General features: G+C 41.6%; 1 protein-coding gene across 1 annotated transcript in view; it reads right to left on the bottom strand.

Annotated features, from left to right (window-relative positions):
• MBOAT2 (membrane bound O-acyltransferase domain containing 2) overlaps window positions 1-19,555 on the bottom strand; it is a 95,556-nt gene that overhangs the window by 63,119 nt on the left and 12,882 nt on the right. Inside the window, 2 exon segments of the mRNA XM_032214653.1 lie at window positions 1,160-1,237; window positions 2,222-2,367. Of these exon segments, the coding sequence (XP_032070544.1) occupies window positions 1,160-1,237; window positions 2,222-2,367 (224 nt within the window).

Raw genomic sequence — 19,555 nt, forward strand, 5'->3', positions numbered from 1 at the left:
AAGGAAGCAATATGCAGCATGTACTAAGCACCTGGAAATGAAGAGACAATCAGAAGACTCCCAGACCTGAATCAAATTATGAAGTTTATGCATGGATATAAATACTAGGCCTTTTTCTTTCTTTAAAACTAATGAATGAAAACTCAAATTTCTTTACAATCTAGATCGTTACAGATTTTTTTACTTAGATGGAATTAGAATGTAGAAGTCGGAACACTGATGATGAAGCAATGCAAACATGTTAGCAACGCAGTAGAGAGAATTACAGCATCCCTCCAGGGTTTCTACTGGCAAACAATAGGTGTGATAAGCTTCTGGCACTTTAAACAACAGACAAGATGGGCTATACTTTTCTACATAAACAAGATACCTGAAGGTGAATCTAGGCACCGGAAGTGATTCTAAAATCTTCATAAGACAATGTATATTAAAGATATGGAATGCACTAGGAGAACATATACCATATTTTTGGAGTATAAGACGCACCTTTTTCCCTCAAAAAAGAGGGTGAAAATCTGGGTGCGTCTTATATACTGAATACAGCATTTTTGGCCTCCTGAAACCCAACCCCATTTTGTGCTTATTTTTGCCCCCCCCCCCCTCCAGTCACCATGAGCACTCTATAAGCCTCCTAAATGCTATGCATGTCCTTTTTTTTCACAATTTTTTTTATTTTCATTTTTATTCACTCACATGTATACTGTACATGACCAACACCATACAGCATTAAACAAAAATTGCATCAATTCCTCTTGTCAACAATGACTCAGAAAATAAAAACCCAATATAACTCTTCCGCTCTCCATATACCTCTTTCTTCCACCACCCTCCAACTTTCTATCTTCCCTCCATCATCCCCCTCTACCCTACTTCCCCTCCCCCTCTACCTCCTCTCTCCACATCCATTACCCCCCTTCCTTTTTTTGACATAAAACGGGCCGTTTTTGCGAAAAATGTGCCGTTTTTGGGAGGTCTGCAGAGTGCAAAAACGTTTTCTTTTTACATTTGCCTCTTCAAAATCTTGGTGCGCCTTATACTCCGGTGCGTCTTATACTCCGAAAAATATGGTATATAACGTTTCACCTAAAATCCCATTTGCCTGCAAATTATATCACCCTCTATACTTCACTTAAGGATATATGAATGGCTCAATACTCACTTGTGCATATTTTCCACTCCTATAATGATCATGATATAGTATGAAATTCCACTTTGTATAACAAAATGTAAGGCATACCTAGGAAGAAAATATTATGATAATGGCTTATTAATCCAAGTACCAATTCAGTTTTAATAAACAGAGAGAAATGAAACACTGCCTGATCTGCTCCTTTGTTGATAAACTGTTATCTATTAGAATTAAAATAATTAATTCTAATAATAATATAATAATAATTAAAAGAATTTTAAAGAATTTTTTTAAAATAATTAAAGCCAAGGTAGTTGCTGCCAGATTCACAGTGACTTGGAACAGTGCTTTGTGTTAACCATAGGAGGAGGCCAGAGAACTAGGGGCCTCTTTTGCATAAGGAATTTTTCGCCTTTTAAGAGTTAAGCAAGGGTTAACAAGCAAAAAATTCCTTATGCAAATGATCCACGTGTTCTTTCACCTCCTGTAGAGGGCATTTTTACAGGCTTTTTAGAGTTCTCTGGGAGCAACTAGCTCAGTCTGACAGAGCTCTGGCCTTTCATGAGGGGAGGCGAGGGCAGGCAGAAGCAGAGTTGAAATCGTCTCTGAAACAGCTGGAAAAGGTGTGTGTAGGGAGGGGGGAGGAATTCAAAAAGTTTGATCGGAAGGCAGCAGGGGAAGGGGGGGTATGGCAGAAGAGCTGCTTTCAAGCCTTTGGAAAATATATCCAATCAAACTTCTGTGTTTGTGTTTGAGAGTGAGTGAATGAGAGAGGGATCCAATTTCTCTGTGTGCGTGTGTCTGTTTGAGAGAGGGGGGAAGGATGGAGAGAGGGAGGAAGGAGGGGGAGGGAGAAGAAAAAGAATGGGAAAACCTATTTTGCAAGGGGGGGGGAAATGCTGTCACTTTAAATCGGAACTGAGCATGCCTGGCTGTGGAATTCTGGGAGTTGAAGTCCACAAGTCTAAAAAGCTGCCTCACCAGGGCTAAAGCTGACCGCACGTCACTGGAATACACTAACGTTTTGAGAATGACTCTAAGACTCTAACTCTAAGAAATAAAAGCACTGAAATGAAAAATCGAGCTACTTACCATCCAAAGCAAAAAAGTGCAAGATAAAGGCCCAATAGTGTGGCAACAACATGCCTTATGAACGGACTAGTTTTGCTTGAATGTAGGTAAGTTCGAAACCACACAGCAGCCAGCAAGGCAAACAGTTGGCACACTACAAAGTTGACCTGCAGAGAAGAGACAATGATGATTAAAAATGTTAATATTCATATAATTCAGTGTTTCTCAACCTTGGCTACTTGAAGATGTCTGGACTTCAACTCCCAGAATTCCCCAGCCAGCATTCGCTGGCTGGGGAATTCTGGGAGTTGAAGTCCAGACATCTTCAAGTAGCCAAGGTTGAGAAACACTGATATAATTATATGCTGAGGTTGATTTTCTGTTTATGTAACAACAACAACAACAACAACAACTGAAAACAACAACAAAAGTGGCAAACTTTTAAAAAGCCATACTTGATAGTCATAGGAATTGTTGAGGAAACTGGTGGGATGAACAACAGCGATAATTAAAGCACTTTATAAATTAAAAGCGACTTCAGCTAGTCCAGAACGCGGCCGCACCTTGGTTCACCCACATAACACCTATCCTCCGCGAGCTGCGCTGGCTACCTGTCAATCTCCGGGTGCGCTTCAAGGTGCTACTAGTCACCCATAAAGCCCTTCATGGTAGTGGATCTGCGTACTTGAGAGACCGCCTTCTGCCAATTACCTCCCTGCGACCAATTAGATCTCATAGATTGGGCCTCCTCCGAATCCCATCTGCCAGCCAGTGCCGGCTGGCAACTACAAGGAGGAGAGCCTTTTCAGTAGTAGCTCCGACCCTTTGGAACGATCTCCCCGTGGAGATTCGTACTCTCACCACCATCCAGGCCTTCCGCATAGCCCTTAAGACCTGGCTAGCCCGTCAGGCCTGGGGACAAAGATAATCGCCCCTCCCGAATGATGAATGAATGTTGGTTATTATTTTACTCTGTTTATGTCACTGTCTGTATTACCCTCCCCTGATCCTATGTAAGCCGCCCTGAGTCCCCTCAGGGAAAAGGGCGGCCTATAAATGTTAATAAACCCAAACCCAAACCCAAAAGAATTTTTAAAAAAGTTAGCTGTTAACTAACATGCATTTTATTGAATCATAGATAAATGTATAGGGTGAAACTCATGTAAGGAAAGAACTGTTGGTGACGTGTAAGAACTGTATTGCCTGTATATTTTTCACTGGACCAAGACAGAAAAATAAATGTTATAAATAGTTATAAATTAAGTACAGTATAGGTAAATACCTAACTCATTTCTGTGTCCATATAGTGCATTAACCATCAACTTACAACCACATTTGAGACTGAACTTATTTATTTGTTTGTTTGTTTGTTTGTTTATTTATTTATGCGATTTATAGGCCGCCCAATCCCGGAGGACTGCGGGCGGCTTACAACAAGGAAAAAAAAAGAAAAACCAGCCCTATGGGCAAACCAGAAGTTTGGGAACGGACTTCCGGTTTGCTCCTAAGGTCGGTTTAAGCTCTCTGGAGGCTTCAGGGACCTTAAGGCGGCTTCCCTGAAGCCTCCGGAGGACTAAAAGCCGCCCTACAAGCAAACCAGAAGTCCCGGTTTGCTCGTAGAGTCATTTTTAGTCCTCTGGAAGCTTCAGGGAAGCCTCCTGAAGATCCCTGGAGCCTCCGGAGGGCTTAAACCAACCCTACGAGCAAACCGGAAGTGACTTCCAGTTTGCTCGTAGGATCGTTTTTTTTGCCCTCTGGAGGCTTCAGGAAATCCTCCTGAAGGTCCTTGAAGCCTCCAGAGGGCCTCGAGGGGGGGGAGACTGTTTTCACCCTCCCCAGGCTCCTATAAAGCCTCTGGAGCCTGGGGAGGGTGAAAAAAGCATGCAAAAAATCGGGGGAGCACCTCTCATGCATGCATGGGCACTGGGGGGTGTCATGCATTGCATTATGGGTGAGGCACGCCTGCGCACGACCCCCCCTGCGCTCCCCCCCCTTATGGCACACGAGCCAAAAAAGGTTCACCATCGCTGTCCTATAGCATTATGGGGAATCAGGAGAACGAACATTGAAATCTACTGTATTCATCTCGTTTCAAGTAGGGCTGGGATTGGGTTTTGTTTTTTTTAATAATAATTTTATTTTATTTTATTTTATCAATTTCATATATACATTCACAATTATATGATCTCATAGCTGTTATTAATAATATGTATTTATAACAATTTTTCCTTACTGTTGACAATATACTTGAAGATTGCTTTTTTATCATCCCATAGATCCATCTTATCTTACAACGGTCCTACTTCTTCTTCCCTCCCTCCCTCTTTCCTTCCCTCGTTTCTTCTCTCCTACTCCCCTTCCTTCCCTCCCTCCTTCCCCTTCCCTCCTTCTCTCCTTCCCTCCTTCCTTTTCTCCTTCTCTCCTTCCTTTCCCCCTTCCTTTCCTCCTTACTTCCCCCCTTCCTTCTCTCCTACATTCCCTCCTTCCTTCCCTCCTTCCTTCCCTTTCTTCTCTCCTTCCTTCCCTCCTTCCTTCCCTCCTTTCTTCTCTCCTCTCCTTCCTTCCCTCCTTGCTTCCCTCCCCCCTCCCTCCTTCCTACCCCCTTTCTTCTCTTTCTTCTCTCCTTCCTTCCTTCCACCTCTCCTTTCCCTTCTCTCCTTCCCCTTCCCCTCTTCTTCCCATTCCTCCCCTCTTTCCTACTCTTACATTCCCTCCCATTCTTCCTCTGCCTTTTGGGATTGGGGTTTTAACTCACACTTTCAGAATAAAAGTTCCAAATCTGGGGGTTTTTAAAAAAAAAAAAAAATCCCCAATTTACATTATTGTCCATACACACAGAAAAAAACAACAACAAATCTTTGCTGTATTTGGACTGTAAAGGCGATGAGCTCCTTCAATGAAATAGATGGCACGGGAACTGTCTGTGTTTTAAAAGAACGATATTAAGAATTTGTTTCAGAAACTTGTATTCTGTAGATATTGCAATGGCAGCTGTAGCTTTTATAAAGGCTGAAGAGTTACAGTCGAATTTAAGATGGATTCTTTTCTCAGAACAGGGTCCCAAAGCAGACAGCTAATACCTGAAGATATTACTCAGCAGCCTTTTCACAATTTCAAGTGCTAAAAAATTTAAACCAGGGAAAGAACAATAAAGGAGAACAATGTTAAAGCATAGCTGCCATGGATTAAAAAATGCAAAGTAAGGGCATATTTAATAATCGCTTGCATTGTAATTCCATGCAAAGGGAGCTCCAAACATTATTGGAAAGAGGGTGGATATATAGCACCAGATGCCCATTTCTGACTCAGCAGAAATGGCAACATACAGAAATTGCACAGCAAACCTAGAAATAAGTTGAAGAGGGAGTCGAATTCCTTTTTTATTAAATCACAGTATTGAGTTTCAACTGGCCTTCTGGCTTTTTCAGAAAGTCTTAAAAACCTTGGATAACTAGTTAGTTGAACCTGTCAGGAGCTGTCAATTAACTGTTGGTTGATGGTTAACCTTGGTTGCCATTATGTTTTTTTATATATATTGTTTATTTTGTATCCTTAGTTTTTAAATTCTGTTAGCATACCCGAAATTGTTATTGCATGTTGGGCAACCATATAAATGGATTAAATTCAGTGGTGGGATTCAAAAAAATTTGGAACCTACTCTGTGGGTGTGGCCTCCTTTGTGGGAGTGGCTTGCCAGCCATGTGACCTGGTGGGAGTGGCTTGCCGGCCACGTGTTCTCTCTCTCTCTCTCTCTCCTTCCTTTTGTCTCTGTCCCTTTTTTCTTTTTTTCTTTCAACTCTCTCTCACTCTTTTTATTTATTTATTAGACTTATATACCGCTTCATAGAGCTTTCAGCCCTCTCTAAGCGGTTTACAATTTTTTTTTAGCAAATTGAGTCAGCAACTTGCCCCCACAATCCGGGTCCTTTTTCTTTCTTTTTTCTTTTTTCCTTTATTTCTTCCTTTCTTTCTCTCTCTCTCTCTCTGTGTCAGTCTGTGTGTGTGTGTGTGTGTGTGTGTGTGTGTGTGAGAGAGAGAGAGAGAGAGAGAGAGAGAGAGAGAGAGAGAGTCTGTGTGTGTGTGGTGGGTTTCAAAATTTGTTGGAATCTCTTCTGTAGGTGTGGCCTGCTTTCCGGGTCCACTGGTGGAACCTCTTCTAACTGGTTCGGTAGATTTGACGAACCGGTTCTACCGAATAGATACGAACTGGTAGGAACACACCTCTGATTAATTTTTTAAAAAAATACAGACAATAAAATATTGTGCCAAGTATGGGAAGCATGCTCATGTTACGGAGCATCAAATTTATCCCCAATGTTTGTTTAGAACTATGACTCAGTTCAGAAATTTCTTTACAGCAGATGCCATCACTATACAGTGAAACGGCAGCACATGTCCTGTAATTGCCATTTGGGGTTTTGGTAAATAGGATTTTTTTTTCCTTATAAATTTTCTTATGATTATTGCTTTTTTAGCTTTGTTGTATTTGATTTATGTTTTGACTGTTAATTATTGTAGAGAGAGTGAGATGTTTGGTGAATTATGTAATTTCTAAACACAGCTAGTCTTTGACTTACAACCATTTGGACATTTGAAGTATAACAACTCTGAAAAAAGTGACTTATGGCCAGGTTTCAAACTTATAATCTAGCAATAGCAATAGCAATAGCAGTTACTTATATACCGCTTCATAGGGCTTTCAGCCCTCTCTAAGCGGTTTACAGAGTCAGCATATTGCCCCCAACAACAATCCGGGTCCTCATTTTACCCACCTCGGAAGGATGGAAGGCTGAGTCAACCTTGAGCCAGTGAGATTAGAACCGCTGAATTGCAGATAACAGTCAGCTGAAGTGGCCTGCAGTACTGCACCCTAACCACTGTGCCACCTTGGCTCTCCGTGACCGCCTCCTGCAACATACCTCCCAGCATCCAATAAGATCGCACAGGGCGGGCCTTCTCCTGGTACCGTCGGCCATACAATGCTGCCTGGCGGCTCCTCGGGGGAAAGCCTTCTCTGTTGCTGCTCCGGCCCTTTGGAACGATCTACTCCCTGAGATCCGGACCCTCCCCACTCTCTCGGCCTTCCATAAGTCCGTTAAGACCTGGCTGTTCCAGCAGGCCTGGGGGCTGTTGATCTTGACTGAACTTCAGCCCCATTACAACTGAGTGCATGTTGTGTCTTTCTGTTTTTAAGTTGTACTGTTCTGTGTTTTAATTCTTTTTTAATATTTTTTAAATTGCTTTTATGTAAGCCGCCCGGAGTCCTCCGGGATTGGGCGGCATACAAATCTATTAAAATTACAAATTACAAATTACAAAATAACTGTAAGTCACTTGATCAAAATTAGGAAGTTCTGTACGCTGCAGTATCCTCTGTAACCTTTCCAGCCAGCTTCCAACAAGCAAAGTCAATGGGGGAAGCTGGGTTTGCTTTACGACCATGTGATTCACACTTATCGACTGCAGTGATTCACTTAATAATGATGGCGAAACCGGTCATCAAATCGGGTGTGCCTTCTTAGCAAAGGAAATTCTGGTGCAAGTTGTAGTCATAACTCAAGAGCCGTCTGTCATCAATTTATCACTATCCCTAATTTAAAAAGGGAAGTGTAAACAAATAGCAATAGCAGTTAGACTTATATACCACTTGTGCAATTGAATATCATTAGCATATCAAATGTATTTGACCTTGAACCAGTAACCTTCCTAGCAACTCCCTGGTGATGTTAAACAGAATTGGGAAGAATAGCAATAGCAATAGCAGTTAGACTTATATACCGCTTCATAGGGCTTTCAGCCCTCTCTAAGCGGTTTACAGAGTCAGCATATCACCCTCACAGTCTGGGTCCTCATTTCACCCACCTCGGAAGGATGGAAGGCTGAGTCAACCTTGAGCTGGTGAGATTTGAACAGCCGAACTGCAGATAACAGTCAGCTGAAGTGGCCTGCAGTACTGCACCCTAACCACTGCGACACCTCGGCTCTTCACAAAGGAATCCTAAGAAAGGATTGATATTGGAACTTATTTATAAATGCAAGGGTGGGGACAGAATGAAGGAATGACTTTTATCTACTTGTTGTTCTCCAACAGATATTGTGCCAAGCCAGGCTCCAAAGTTAGAAACACGCTCAGTCACAGAGGAAATATCCTTGAATAGAGAGGTAGAAGAAAAAGAATTTGGATCCAAATCCCTTTTCACACATGCGCGCAAGCACACACACACACACACACACACACACACACACACACACACACGTTATTTTGGCAAGCTAGTTATAACTATTTGCCATTCTCAAGTATATCCACAAAGCAAGTTTCATCCTCTCTCAGATCTCTGGCTCATCTCTGCAGAGCTATAAAGTAATTTAGACATTTCCCCCTTTTCTTTTGGGGTGTTTGTTTAACATGTAAATAGAGCAAATTAAGCCTGCGATTCTCAAAAGAATTAGGGTAGATCCATAGTCACCTCTGGCACAGCATGGTGGAAGATTTGCCAAGGCTTAAGAATCTGTGTATACTGAATGGAATATTTCCCAGAAGTTTCTATCCGAGCCATTTTTCTCTTATGTCTAAGTTACAGAAAGTAAGGAAAGCTGTTCAGCATCGCAACACCATTTCACTTGGTTTTGCACCATTAGCAAGTGCGGCATCTGAACAAACAATCTTATGTCCAGAGTGTGTGGCCGCTAAACTATTTAAGACACAATGCTTCTTACTGTGTCTTCTTTACAGAATTACCCAGGATGGGGGTGGGATGGGAAGGGAATCAAATTCCCTACTTTCCAAGGTCAGGAAGCTTTTGAAACCGTTCTTGCAAAGCTTGAAATACTAAGGCTGACTCAACCTCACTGTAGTAATGTTACTATTCAAAGACGCTGCAACTTACAAAAAGTTCCAGTGGATTCTTAAAAGAGAATCCACGTTAAAACTGAGATGCCTTAAGCCTATGCTTAAGATTAGGAATAATTTAAACTGTCTTAAAGTTTGTGCAACAGCAAGAAGCTGAGTTCAACGCAGAGATCTTATTGACTTTCTTTTTTTTTTTAATTTCCTTTGTTTTAATATATTTTAGACTGTGTTTGTTAAAAAGCTACACCGTGTACGGGCTCTGGGAAGTGGGGGGGGGAGGGAGGTGGGGTCTTAGGGGGGAGGGGGGAAATATAGTATGTGCTAGATTTTAAAGTAACACGATTGCACTTGTATACTGTTGCTCTTTAATTCTAGTGTAAAAATAGGACAAGCTGAATATATTGATAGATAGTAGAAATACACCGAAGGGAGGAGTAGAGGGATAGAAGAAAGAGGGGTAGAGAGGGTGGGAGAGAGGATTGGAGGGAGGGTGAGAAGGAAGGGAGGGAGTGTACTGGGAGAGAGGAGTGGTAGAGGGGGAGGGGAAGTAGGATAGAGGGGAATGTTGGAGGGAAGAAGGAAAGTTGGAGGGGGGCGAAAGAAAGGGTGTATGGAGGGTCGAAGAGGTACATTGGGTTTCTATTTTGGGGGGTATTGTTGACAAGAGGAATGGCTGTGTTTATTGTTTAATGTTATATGGCCCCGGTTATGCACAGTATATATGTGACTGTACGAAATGAAAATGGAAAATAAAACACATTTACACAAACAAAACTGAGATGCCCAAATCCTCTAGTGATCAAAACTAAGAATAGGCTCTTTGATTTGTAAAATATATCATGCATTAGATTGTCCTACAGCTAATAAACTTCATCTCACCTGACATGCAATCAATAAAGTTTAGCTTTATATAAAAGCAAAGAATGACTTAGAAAGCTTGTGATAAACCTGAGGTCATAGCTTTTGGGAATTATGTTTCAAATTTCCATTTACACTTTTTTTACAGCATCATGGGGCCAGGCAAAAAAAAAATGTTATTCGTTCTAATAAACACATATTCCAAAGAAAAGGACCAACACTTCTTAGACTAACATTCATTTGTACAATTAATCCTTCCCTAGGAAAATGTAAGGTTGTTTTTTTTTCTTTGACATAAAATATGCACCAATGCAGTATGTTGTGTCTGTGTGCATATGTGTTTCATATCAGTGAAAAATGCAAAGAGCAAAGATGAAAACCTGTAGAAAGGGCAAAAGTCCCATTAAACACACTAAATAATGCATCTGGAAGACCAGTGAAACTGAAAGAAAATATTACTTGAGAATCAGACTTTCCAAAATTAAATGCCAATAAAATGAACACTGTAAATTGGCACTTTTTCTAAGAGGGGATCTTTTCATTATGTCTTTTATTATCAGCTACGTCTAATCCTCTTCCCTTTCTTCGTCTTGCAGAAGCTCTCCAAGATTCACTCTGCAATGCAAGTGGGGAACTTGTAACTTTCCAGGTATTGCTGAACTACAATTTTCAGAATCCTTCCTCTCCAACAGGTTTTTAAGTAACATTTAGGACACAGGTTCTTCACTCAACTGTCACTTAAAAACATTTCACTCTGCTTTCACTTTATGCTTTTACTTAAAACAACTTGCGGGTCATTAGGCTCTGAAATTCACTATAAGGCAACATTTTACTTTTTTAAAAAAGAAAGGTTTTGGGGTATATCCCGACAGTAGAGGGATCTTGGAGTCCTAGTGGACAACCATTTAAATATGAGCCAGCCGTGTGCAGCAGCTGCCAAAAAAGCCAACACAGTTCTAGGCTGCATCAACAGAGGGAGAGAATCAAGATCACGTGAAGTGTTCAGGAACTGGGTATGTCTGGTTTAATGAAAAGAAGGACTAGGGGGGACATGATAGCAGTCTTCCAATATCTCAGGGGCTGCCACAAAGAAGAGGGAGTCAAGCTATTCTCCAAGGCACCTGAGGGTAGAACGAGAAGCAATGAGTGGAAACTAATCAAGGAGAGAAGCAACTTAGAACTGAGGAGAAATTTCCTGACAGTTAGGACAATTAAACGGTGGAGCACCTTGCCTCCAGAAGTTGTAAATGCTCCAACACTGGAAGTTTTTTAGAAGAGATTGGATAAACATTTGTCTGAAATGGTATAGGGCAGCGATGGCGAACCTTTTTTCGCGTGCCATAAACTTTTATAAACACTTTTTTCGTGTTTATAAATCAGCAGCCGGCTGGGAAACCATCCCCGGGAGCTGAGCGGGTGTGGCTTCGGAGGCTGAAAGGGAAGCTGTGCCCCCCACCCACCAGGCGCCCTCTCCCTTTCTTGCCGGACTTTTGGAGCTTTCCCACCCACATTGCTCCCCCGCCTCGGCTGCCCAAGGTTGGCAGAATATGCCTGAGGGCACTTCACCTCACTGTGATCCGAGGGATGTTCTTGTCTTGGTAGGACATCTTACCCACGAGGCTACGCCTGCAGTGCGGCAAGGAGAGGGGCCTTTCTGCGCTCGTCTGAAGAAGTCCATCCCTCCCCCCCGCTTCCTTCTCTTTGAGAAGCGGTTTGCAAAGTCCTGGTTTGTGTCGTGGTATGACACTTTTCAAATCAGATTTAAATGTAGCTTCGAGTTTTGCAAATTACTGGCAAAAGGAGCAGAAGGATGAAACAATAGTCAGGTAATTCCAAAAGAAAAAAAAAGAGCAAGTGTTAACCAAACTAAGAAATTCAGTTAGAGGTATCTTGATTCTGCTCCTGCCTTTCAAAGGCTCACATACACGTCCCTTTTCTCATTTTCTCACATACGTGCAAACACAAAAGAAACAACAGCATTCAGACTAAATACTTACAAAGGAGATAGCGAGAAACCTACATAAGTTCACTGCTTAGATAAAGTTCGGGGCTTAGTCTTTTACGCACCAAGGAGCAAGATGTAAAGTCACTTTATTTGTAAACGCCGTTACAAATGCAAAAGTAAAGAAATTACAAATGCTACCTGATTATTTTGTTACTTATACATATAAACAGCTTTCCATGCTTTGAAAGTATTGATTAAAAATCCTCCCTCCCACATTACTTTTGTTACGTACAGAATGCTGACCTACTGCAGCTTTTCAATTTACAACAATTAAAATATCTCAGCCAGTACTCATGCCAGATGTTTTTCCCATTACAGGTTTAAGTTACTAATGCGGGACTTGTTAGGGTAGTATTTGACCCAATTTTGTTACAGTTCTATCTAGGGAGATAGTTCCCACCCTAAAAAAGAATACAAACTGATTACAGAATCTTTTTTCAAATGGGAGGATCCCCTCGTGTTTTATCTAGCATTAGAAAGGGCCATTGTTAAGGCTATGATTCAGAAATGAATAGCCATATAAAGGTTTGATGAATGCTTGCCTAACCACTATATAAACAAGAATGGGTCAAGCTATGGGGAAATATGTACTTTTCCCATCTGGTGAATGGTTAGTAAGGCAAACAGGGATCGATTTTCTATTCCTCCCACCTATTGAAACCAGGTGGGTGGGGATGAAAGAAATTCAGGCTGAATTTCCTTTGAAAGAAAGCTCACCTGACTTCAAACACAACCTTCATTTTGCAGTAGATATATTTTTAGGCTGGATATTTTTATTATATTAATTCATCATTTCAATGTATAGGCTGCCTTTCTATGCAACAGTGTTGAGTAAAGCAACTTTTTTTAAAAAAAATAAAAACCCGCCAATAAGACAAACAGTCAAGGTCAACCAGACACAGGTAAATCCAGGACTTAAAACCGTTCATTTAGTGATTTTTCAAATTTACAACGGCATTGAAAAAAGGGACATGACTGTTTTTCACACTTAACAACTCTCGCTGCATCCCCATGGTGACAGGATCGAGATTTGAGTACTTGGCAACTGGCACATTTTTATGATGTTTGCACTGTCCCATAGTTATGTGTTTTGACCCCCCTCGTCCCACACCAACACACACTCCGAGCCAAAGATAAGTTACGGCATTTAATTAACAGACAGACAGGTCCTTGGCAACAAACCGGCACAGACAAGCTTGGGCAGCAATCCAGCACAGATAAGCCGTGGCAGCAATCCAGCCTGCCAAGCTCACAATAATGTTCTCCGACATTGATTCCTGCGTTGACTTCTGCAAGAGAAGCGTGTGCACAAGCAGTCTTTTTATAGTCTGGAGAGGAGCCTAATGACCACCAGCTGAGTGCAGTTACCTCCTGTACTTGCGCAACTGTTCCTGATGCCTATTAGCTCTTCGGTGCCGTGCATCCAGGAACAACTCACTGCTGGCGTCCGGCTCACTCTCCCTTGTCTCCTCCCCACTGGTCCAAGGCTCAGGCACCTCCTGGTGGCCAACAAGCCTCTCTGCGCCCTGCTCAGAGTCGGAACCCTGTCCAGGGTCCTCCACAGCCTCCAGAGCCGACTCATAGGGCCTTTCGCTGTCGGAGTCTGGTGGCAGCTCCAACGGCTCCTGCTGGGCCACAACAGTTATTTAATCACCATTTGTAACTTTCTCAGCCAACTTCCAACAAGCAAAGTCATTGGCGGGGGGGGGGGATTCAGATTTGCTTAATGACTGAATGATTCACTCAACAGCTGCTGTGATTTGCTTAACAACTGTGGCAAAGAGGTTGCAAAATGGGAAAACTCATTGAACAACAGCCTTGCCTAGCAACAGGAATTTTGGGCTCGATTGTGATTGTAAGTTGAGGACTACATGAGATGTTACCGCTCTTTTAAAGGCCATTTTAATAATCATCATCACCATTAAAGGATGAGTTACAAAATGATGGAAACACTTGAAATCTTTAACCATATTCTTTATCTTACAAAGGGCAAAAGAGAACAAAAGTTTGGAGCAATAATGGAAAAAAACAGGCATGGGTGAGGATGCCAAGTTATCCATTCTGGAGACAATTTTCCAACCACATTGTTCCACTGGATTTTTTAAACCTTAACCAAAGAGGGAACTCAAGTTTCAAATAATCAAATGGAAGGAGATTGGCAAGAGTTTGAAATCACATCAAATATATTTTGCAGCACCTAATAGGGTTGCTAAAAAGGGATTATCTTTGGAATTCCCATCAGGATGCCTAAGGTTGCCAAAATACCTGCTGATACTTCTCTTGGTACACTCCAAGTGGCCCCGACACAAAGAACAATGCTAGCTTCCTCAGGGCACAGTAGTAGGTAGAACGATCTAAAAATAATCCTGGCATACTAATACTTTATTCTCAAATATGTCCCTCGTCTCATTGCCAACATTTTGTAAATGTGGAAGGCCTTTTCCCAGTTATTTCAAAACTCAGTTTGTTGGGGTTATATCCTCCCTTTCCAGGTGTAGCTCAACATTCCAAATACGCATTCAAGTGAAATCAGGTAGGACATAAATCGAATGAATGAATAAATAAATAAATCTCACACAAAGCCATCACTGATATTAAATCGCATGCAAACTCATTTCTAGACGTAGTCTGACTTGAGCCGAGGTGGCGCAGTGGTTAGGGTACAGTACTGCAGTCCACTTCAGCTGACTGTTACCTGCAGTTCAGCGGTTCAAATCTCACCGGCTCAAGGTTGACTCAGCCTTCCACCCTTCCAAGGTGGGTGAAATGAGGACCCAGACTGTGGGGGCGATATGCTGACTCTGTAAACCGCTTAGAGAGGGCTGAAAGCCCTATGAAGCGGTATATAAGTCTAACTGCTATTGCTATTGTTTTGTGGTGAGATATTAAATGGTTAAGTCGAAGAGCAAGCCTACCAGTGAACTCTGGTAGTGATCTTAATTTGAATAAAGATAAAACATTTAACATAATAATTCCACCACATAATCTACCTTCAGATGAGAAAACTGTATATAGGTGATTAAAGGTGGCAAGATTCTCATTTAATTTTCTCAAGCTTTTTCAGTATAAAAGAGACGAGATTTTCTTTTGTGAAAACAGTGCAGGCTTCAATTGTTGACAAGTTTGAAAACAGCTACTGCACTACATTTCTTATGAAAATGAGAATTAATTCTTTACAATTTGATATGCCGTGCCATCCTAAGGCTACTTGTTTACAGAAAGGGAAAAGGAGTTCAGGCGAGAAAGCAAAACTTTCATATAAAGGAGCTATTTAAAACAATCATTAATTACATAAACATGAAACACCTATCTCTCTCTGCTTTATTGGCTGTGAAATTCTGGAATAGAATCCTTGAAACACTGAAGAGAGTAGAATTATAACAATCCTTTTTGAACTACAAGGCCAAAGACTTAGACTACCCAAATCTTCCAGCTCTATTTCTTCCCATATATGTGATCATCTATCCATCAGAAATGGTGCAGGGTCTCCTTTTGGGGCAGGGGGTTAGACTAGAAGAACTATAAGGTCTTTTCCAACTCTGTTATTCTGTTATCCAGAGCCAGAAAAGGAGATTATTTTGAAATATTACAATGGTTTCCTGTTGTGGCCCAGCAGGAGCCATTGGAGCTGCCACCAGACTCCAACAGCGAGGGGCCCTATGAGTCGGCTTTGAAGGATGTGGAAGACCCTGGGCACGGTTCCGACTCCGAGCAGGGCACAGAGAGGCTGGTTGGCCACCAGGAGGCGCCTGAGCCTTGGACCAGTGGGGAGGAGACAAGAGAGTGTGATCCTGACGTCAGCAGTGAGTTGTTCCTGGATGCCCAGCACCAGAGAGCTAATAGGTGTAAGGAACAGTTACGCAGTTACAGGAAGTAATTGTACTCAGCTGGTGGTAATTAGGCTCCTCTCCAGACTATAAAAGGAATGCTTGTGCACACACCCCTTTTGCAGAAGTCAACGCATTGACTAAAAGTTGGTGAACTGTCCGTGTATTAATAAGTTCCGTAAAGTATCTTTGGCTTGGAGTGTTTTGGTGTGGGACGAGGGAGATCACAACAGTTTCCACTGACAAGAAATTTCTCCTTTCCTACTATTTCTTGCAGACTAAAGATACATATTGGTCAAAACCAAATGCTGCCATTCATAAAACATTTCAGTAACCCATTTCAAAAGAGTGACAATCGTACAGGTAGTCCTCACTTAGCGTTTCAGGCACCATTCAAAATTACAACAGTGCTGAATAAAGAGATTTATGATCCGTGCCCTAAGCACAGGTAGTCCTTGACTTACAACCACAACTGAGTCCAACATTTCTGTTGTTAAGAGAGACCTTTTTTAAAATGGGTTTTGCCCCACTTTGCAACCTTTCTCGCCACAGTAGTTAAGCAAATCACTGCAGTTGATAAGTTAGTAACCTGGTTGTTGAGTGAATATAGTTTCCCCGTTGATTTTGCTTGTCAGAAGGCTACAAAAGGTGATCACATGACCTTGGGACACAGCAACAGTAAAAAGTATGATCCTTCATGCGCTCTACATGGGGCTACCCTTGAAAAGCGTTCAGAGACTGCAGCTAGTCCCGAATGCAGCCACGCGAGCGATTTTGGGTGCACCGAGGTACACCCACGTTACACCTGTCCTCCACGAGCTGCACTGGCTACCAATTGGTCTCCGAACGCAATTCAAGGTGTTGGTTATTACCTTTAAAGCCCTACATGGCTCAGGGCCAGCGTACCTTCAAGACCGCCTACTGCCACATACATCCCAGCGGCCAGTAAGATCCCACAGATTGGGCCTCCTTCAGATGCCGTCAGCCAGACAGTGTCGGCTGGCGGGCCCCCGGAGGAGAGCCTTCTCTGTGGCTGCTCCGACTCTTTGGAATCAGCTACCCCCAGAGATCCGGACCATACCCACTCTCATGGCCTTCAGGAAAGCTGTAAAAACTTGGCTGTTCCGGCAGGCCTGGGGCTGTTGACCTCATTGTTGAGGTCCAGCCCCGATTAGAATGAATGTATGTGGTGTTGTGATTTTAAACTGTCTTTTTTTCCCCCTCTCTTTTTTGTAAGCCGCCTGGAGTCCTTCGGGATTGGGCGGCATATAAATTTTGATAATAATAATAATAATAATAAATTCAGAAGGCTACTGAGATTCCAGCCCCAGTTCTAGGTAGTTTAAGGACTACCTGTAAAGCCTTTAAAATCCTTTTTGTGGCCTCTGGAGATCTTCATGAAATGCTGCCAACATTCAGAAGCACAAAAAAAAAAAAAAGATAGCACAATTTCCTGCTGATTTTGGGCAGGGCAGAAAACGAAAATACAGTACAGTTGGTGGGCTCTCACTTTGAAAGCTTTAAACTTTTTTTTTTTAAACTTTCTCACCCCAAAAAAAGGAAAATTCCATCCTTTCTTATTTGCCACCCGTCACCTGCTGCTCTTGGCATGGCAAATAATAATTTTATTAGAAAGTGCAGCCCTGCCCACAGAAAGCAAACACTCCCTGTTGAATAAAGTGACTCAAACTGTGGCTATCTGCACTTTATTAATTTACTGATTAAAATCACACAGTTCTCAAAAGTGGCACTATTCTAAAGAAACACGGGGTGGCATATTTCACGCTTTCTTGCCCTCATTTTAAGATGCAATTTTCCTCCTGTTTGAACAAATAATATACGGGAGTTCATATTATTTTAGAGTTTTAAGTTTCTTTACTCTTCAGCATTCAGGTGTTCTTGCTTAGCAATTTGTTCATGGGTTTAGATTCTTTCTAATAAAAGCATTTTATTGCATTTTGTTGCATAAGTATATCACATACTTTGGTTTCTAAAACCAACAGTACAGCTGATTAAGAAGGTAATCTTTTTTATTATTATTATTATTTTATTTTATTTTCAAAACAAACACAACACATAAAATCTTCCTTTTTTACATACTGTAGAAAGTGTATCAGTTGGTTTCAAAACTTTCGTGCATTTCTTCCACAGTCATCAAGTATAATTCATATTAACTGAAGTATTTTAACTCAGATATTTATACATATTACCATCATTATACCTCCATTTAACTACAATTGTTTAATTGTTATCCCTCCTTCCTTCCCTCCTTCCTTCCTTCCCTCCTTTCTTTTCTCCTTCTCTCCGTTTCCCCCTTCCTTTCCTCCTTCCTTCCCCCTTCCTTCTCTCCTACATTCCCTCCTTCCTTCCCTCCTTTCTTCTCTCCTTCTCTCCTTCCCTCCTTCCTTCCCTCCTTTTTTCTCTCCTTAAGAAGGTAATCTTGTCCCAATCGTATCAAGAACTGAAGCCCATGGTGTAAATGGATGAAAGCATTGGCATGCAAATTTAGTATCCAATACAGATTTATTGGAGCGAAATTGAAAGTCATTTTTTGCTGGGTTATACAGGGAGATGACAAAAATGTTATTTCACTTCACCCAGCTGATAAGGGACTGAGAGCAATACTCCCTGGCAATCAGCAGAGTTTTCAAAAAGAAATCTAATTGCCTCCAATTCTGGCAATTTGCCATATACAAAACTTTGGGTGACTTTAAAGTTTTAATTGATTGGCTAAATGCATAAAATACCACTGCTATTTCTACCCCATCTCTGCCTAAGAATTTAGACAATACATAGAATTAGACAATTCTTAAGATATCTATTTCTATAATCAGCTTACCCTTTATATGTTGGAAGTGGCTACTTTTAAACACAATTAAACAAGCCTATCATAAGGCGAACATTCTACAACTGGGCTTCCCACTTGTACCCTGTGCCAGTGAAAAGCTGAAGCATCAAAACTGCTGAAAAAAGAAAATAAATATCCCTTTGAATTGCAGTGCTGTAGAAAAATGACTAAAACCACATAGGACAGCCAGAAGGAACAAATCTCAACACGAGATTCTGCACTAATAATGAAGCTAAAGCTTAAACATTCTGGACACATAAGACCCAGAAATGTAGAAAAATTGAAGACAATCAAAAATAGGTCAACAGAAGACTTAATTGTTTAGACCCGATTAATGATGATTGACAATCTCCATCAGATCACAAAGATGAAAATGAGCAAATAAATGAATAAATCATGTCTGCCCTCCCAAGTTACGATTCTTAAAAATACTTATTTAGTGGTCGAAAAGAATCGTAATTATTGCAAGATCTTTTTTTAAAACGGTCACTTTAATAGCAATAGCAATAGCAGTTCGACTTATATACCGCTTCATAGGGCTTTCAGCCCTCTCTAAGCGGTTTACGGAGTCGGCATATCGCCCCCCACAGTCTGGGTCCTCATTTCACCCACCTCGGAAGGTTGGAAGGCTGAGTCAACCTTGAGCCGGTGAGATTTGAACCGCTGAACTGCAGATAACAGTCAGCTGAAGTGGCCTGCAGTACTGCACCCCTAACCACTGCGCCACCTCGGCTCCAAATGAAATTTGGAGCCTGCTAAATTATCCCATGGATTCCTGCAAATATGAACATAATTCTGCCCTCACTTAAACAGCAATAGCATTTGGACATATATACCACTTCACAGGGATTTACAAGTCTCTCTATGCAGTTTACCGAGTCAACATATTGCCCCCGACAATCTGGGTCCTCAAAAGGATGGAAGGCTGAGCCAACCTTGAGCCAGTCAAGGTTGAAATCATGGCAGT

This window comes from Thamnophis elegans, chromosome 3, assembly GCF_009769535.1.
Source record: "Thamnophis elegans isolate rThaEle1 chromosome 3, rThaEle1.pri, whole genome shotgun sequence".
Lineage (NCBI taxonomy): Eukaryota > Metazoa > Chordata > Lepidosauria > Squamata > Colubridae > Thamnophis > Thamnophis elegans.